Genomic DNA, 3,821 nt, shown 5'->3' on the forward strand with positions numbered 1-3,821 from the left:
AGCTGTTCAGGCACTGCTACAGGCTGGGAGATCTGCACAAACTGCGATCTAATGTTAGCCCCAGTGACATATATATAGATTATAGAGATCGAACTGCTTCTTATTGCACTTGGCTGTAGTCAACCAGGTTTTCACTTGCCTCCCGATGTGACAAAGCCATCTTTGAAATGGTGTGGTGCTCACCGTTTGTTTATTGATTTCCCACCGTTTCTGCACAACAGATGCCCAGATGCACCGTTGGGGTTTTGATGGGCGTGGTGGATTATGACGCCCTGGAAGAAACTTCGGCATCCCCTACCCGCAGCAGGCATAAATCAAGATATCTGTCTGGGTTTTTGTGCGCATACCAACCAAATTTCTTTTCCACAAGCGGATTTCAGCTGTATGAAGGACTATCGATCATCGTCCAAATGCTGTTGAGTTTCATCTTCAGCCTATCCGTTGGATAAAATGGTGGAATCAAAGTATCAACGGAATTATTTCTTCGCTTATTTTGAGAGGCTGGATAGGCATGTCCACGCAAGTGGAGAAGAACAAAGTTTGGATTTCCAACCCTTCGGATGTTGCATAATGAGTTCGATCAATACGTTAGAGTTCCTGCAAGTTATCAACAAACATGAAAAATATCATCAACGTACTCCAAATCAGGTATCCCGGTTAGGGGACCTGACTGTACGTCAGAGTATCCCTGTTGCATGATATGCGTGGACACAATATCAAAGTGCTGTCGTTATACCAGTCCCAGTGAAAGTAGACGCGGGATCTTTAAGTAGTCTGGTAAAGATGTGCTCCACAACTAGCTATTACGTGCATTAAATGATGATTTCAGTTATCCGGACTCACACGTGGCACGTTTTCTGTTTATTTACTCTACCTGGTCAACAGAAAGAAGAGTTGGGGAAAGATAGTATGTGTAACTAAACGTCATGCCCGTAATTATCTGGCGTTCACAGTTCACTAGCTTATGGATTGCACAGGGTAATCCCTTGGTTTGCTGACCTGATCTCAAAAGTCCCGAGCTCAAGAGCCCTGTCAGACCACTGACAAAAGAAACAGCCAGAAAGCATTATACGCTCAGCAGAGTGAACATTCTTGTGACCGGCACAATAGTAAAGGCTGTGTGAAATCGACGTGTTGATTGAGCCTTCACCACCAGAAGGGTAGCAGCCTATGTATACAATACTTTAGTTTGTGTGTTTGGGGCTGAGTACACCACCCAACCTACATATCAGGACAGATTTATTGTGAGGTACGTGTTACGTCAGTCTTTGCCCCCAGGGTGCTGCACAAACTTCCACAATATCAGTCTTACTGTAATCCAGCTAGTCAACGGTTACCGATACAATATAAGAGTACAGTTGCCGGGCCAACATGGAGTTAGGGATAATGGCTATTCGAATCCGAGATGAGTGTAAATTAAGAATTTCAGGGAAACTCTCCCTGGCTTTCTAGTAATGGCGCAATAAGCTACCAAATTTGTCATGCCATATGCCCGTTTTCTGGATTTCGAAAAAAGCACTTTTCCTTATGATTGGACAATGTGAGGCCCACCGGCCACGAAAACCTGGAGTGACGGTAAGACGCTGGGCGAGGGGTAAAATGGCGCTTTCGACAGTCGGTTGTCTTGAGGCTACATTTAGGCTACAGATAGGCGCACGGACGCACGGTCATGCACACTTCGTTGGCCTGACATCCAGCAAATCAGGGGGCGAGTAAGGTTAACGCTCGACCTTGCTACAGGCCAATCATTGAAGAGCAAATCCAAGGCTGAAAGTCGATTGGCTATCCAAGCGTTGACCAATGTCGCTAAGGCAACCAGTCGCTAAAAGTTAGCGGCCGCCTCAGTTGCTTCATTTTGCGCTTTCCGTGCGGTCTTGCTGACAATGCTCTCGCCCAAGGACGTTCAAGAGCCAGTTTTCTACCAATCTAGTCTCGGCACCTGGCCTCGGCCTTATATTTGATGTTCCATCGGAAAATGCAAGGCTACCTTCCCTTTACTCGGGCAGTGTTCCATGCCAAAATTCCGCGGTGCACTGGTCAGGGAAGGGTTTGCGTCATCACTCGAGTTCACAGTCAACCGATTCACAGTCCGAAAGCGATCCAGAATGTTCGGAGGCAACGGCGTTACGGGAGTCTAGTTTCTCGGAGACCGGGAAGCACAGCAACAGTTACGTGGTTCATCTCCCCTGTTTCTCCCCCGACATCACTGAGGCGATAAAGGCTTACAGACTGTGCCTACCACCATCCTCGGTGCTCGTTGCCTACGTGGACCACCCAAGAAGTGCCGTGATCTTCCTCTCCGACACTGAGGCATCGTCTCATATGCTCCAGAAGAGGGTCCTTGTCGCGTGTCTGGAAGCTTTGGAAGCAGATGGAGTGGCACGAGTTTACGTCGCTGTCAGAAAGTCACCGAATGAAGTCGGTACCTGTGCAACGAGCGCATTGTTGAAGACATTAATGTTTCTTGGTTTTGAGATGTTTAACCCCGGCTCAGTTTCGCCAGAACTCGCTTGTCTTACGATTGACTACCGTCTGCTCTTCACTAACTTACGCGAGTAGTAATGTAACGTGCATCCAATTTTCGTTTTGCTTCAGCCTTGCATCCTCGTTGATTTGCTTTTCCAATAGATTCTGCTAGTTCCGATTACCTCCTGCCTTTTCAGTTTCGTCCTGTTGGTCTGGATATGGTACATTATTTCACCCAGCTAAGCTGAAGTTAGTTGCTTGTTTTCATTCAGTTTCGTCCTGTTGGTCTGGATATGGTCATTTCACCCAGCTAAGCTGAAGTTATTTGCTTTGTCATAAAGCCGTTGATTCCGGCATGGTCATGCACATGTTGTCAGCATGGTAGGCATCCGATGTTTGGAACGAAGATTTGCCTAGCATTAATGGTCCAGATGGAGTATCTGCCAGTGACGGTCAGCGCTCGGTGTCCAACCATTCGACCTCCAGTCGTCTCGGTTTGCCTGCGTCCCGGCTAACAAGCAAGGGAGCTAATTTGGCTGTTAGGAACTGGAGTATTTCAAATAATACGAATATTCAGGCTGCGACGGCAGTGCGACTGACTGGGTGATGAGACGCGAGCGAGAAATTATCGTAGTGGTTATCCTTGCATCCGAAGATCGGCCCAGCTTAGTGTTCGTTTAATTTTCAGGTTCATAGGTTCCGTTTCGTGCCTCGATCGATCCTAGACTTCTCGGCACCGAACCTGGTTGGTATGAATTTCTGTTGAACCGGAAAGCTAGCATATCAGCTGGACAAGGGTTCCGCTATTCATTGTTGATCCGTATAGGAACATCTGTCATTTTCAACCTTTTAATGCAGTTATCCTCGAGGAAACTGGCAATGGTGGGAAAGGTCTAAAGTGCTCCAGACTAAGGTCGTTTCTTCGTGGAGCCTTTGACACTCAAAACTACTCGTTTTGCAACTAAATGAACTCGAATAGTAATCACTACACACATGACTCACTTGTTCAACGGGTGCAATGTGGATTACTGTGACATCGAGAGATACTGACTTACCGTACGTGAGTTCAGTCCATCCTTCAGCTGGTACTTCACTCGTGTGTCGTGATGTGTCCAAACCAATCAAGAGGAACTCACCGATGTGACGCGCCAGCAGCCCAGCCGTGATTACGACAAAACTCTTTGAAGTTGCGGTCTGCTAATAAATTCGGCTAAAAATCATAGGGGATTTTCGTCGTCGTTTTTCAGGGAGTTAATCCGGTATTTTAGAACCAGAAACCCGTCTCTCTTCGGTTTTGTGGCTTTGTTTTTCTGGCGAGGGATTCCAGTGGAAGACAACCTGTGCTTTCAAAAATA

The 3,821-nt window shown here is 46.9% G+C and overlaps 1 protein-coding gene across 1 annotated transcript; it reads left to right on the plus strand.

Annotated features, from left to right (window-relative positions):
* Positions 1-433: 433 nt before the first annotated feature.
* T265_15193 (hypothetical protein) lies at positions 434-2,557 on the plus strand (the record flags this gene model as incomplete). The annotated part of the gene is made up of 2 exons (XM_009176992.1): positions 434-656; positions 1,899-2,557. Coding segments are annotated over 2 exons (864 nt in total), but the record flags the coding sequence as incomplete, so codon positions are not given.
* Between the last annotated feature and the right edge of the window lie 1,264 nt (positions 2,558-3,821).

This window comes from Opisthorchis viverrini, assembly GCF_000715545.1.
Source record: "Opisthorchis viverrini unplaced genomic scaffold opera_v5_381, whole genome shotgun sequence".
NCBI lineage: Eukaryota > Metazoa > Platyhelminthes > Trematoda > Opisthorchiida > Opisthorchiidae > Opisthorchis > Opisthorchis viverrini.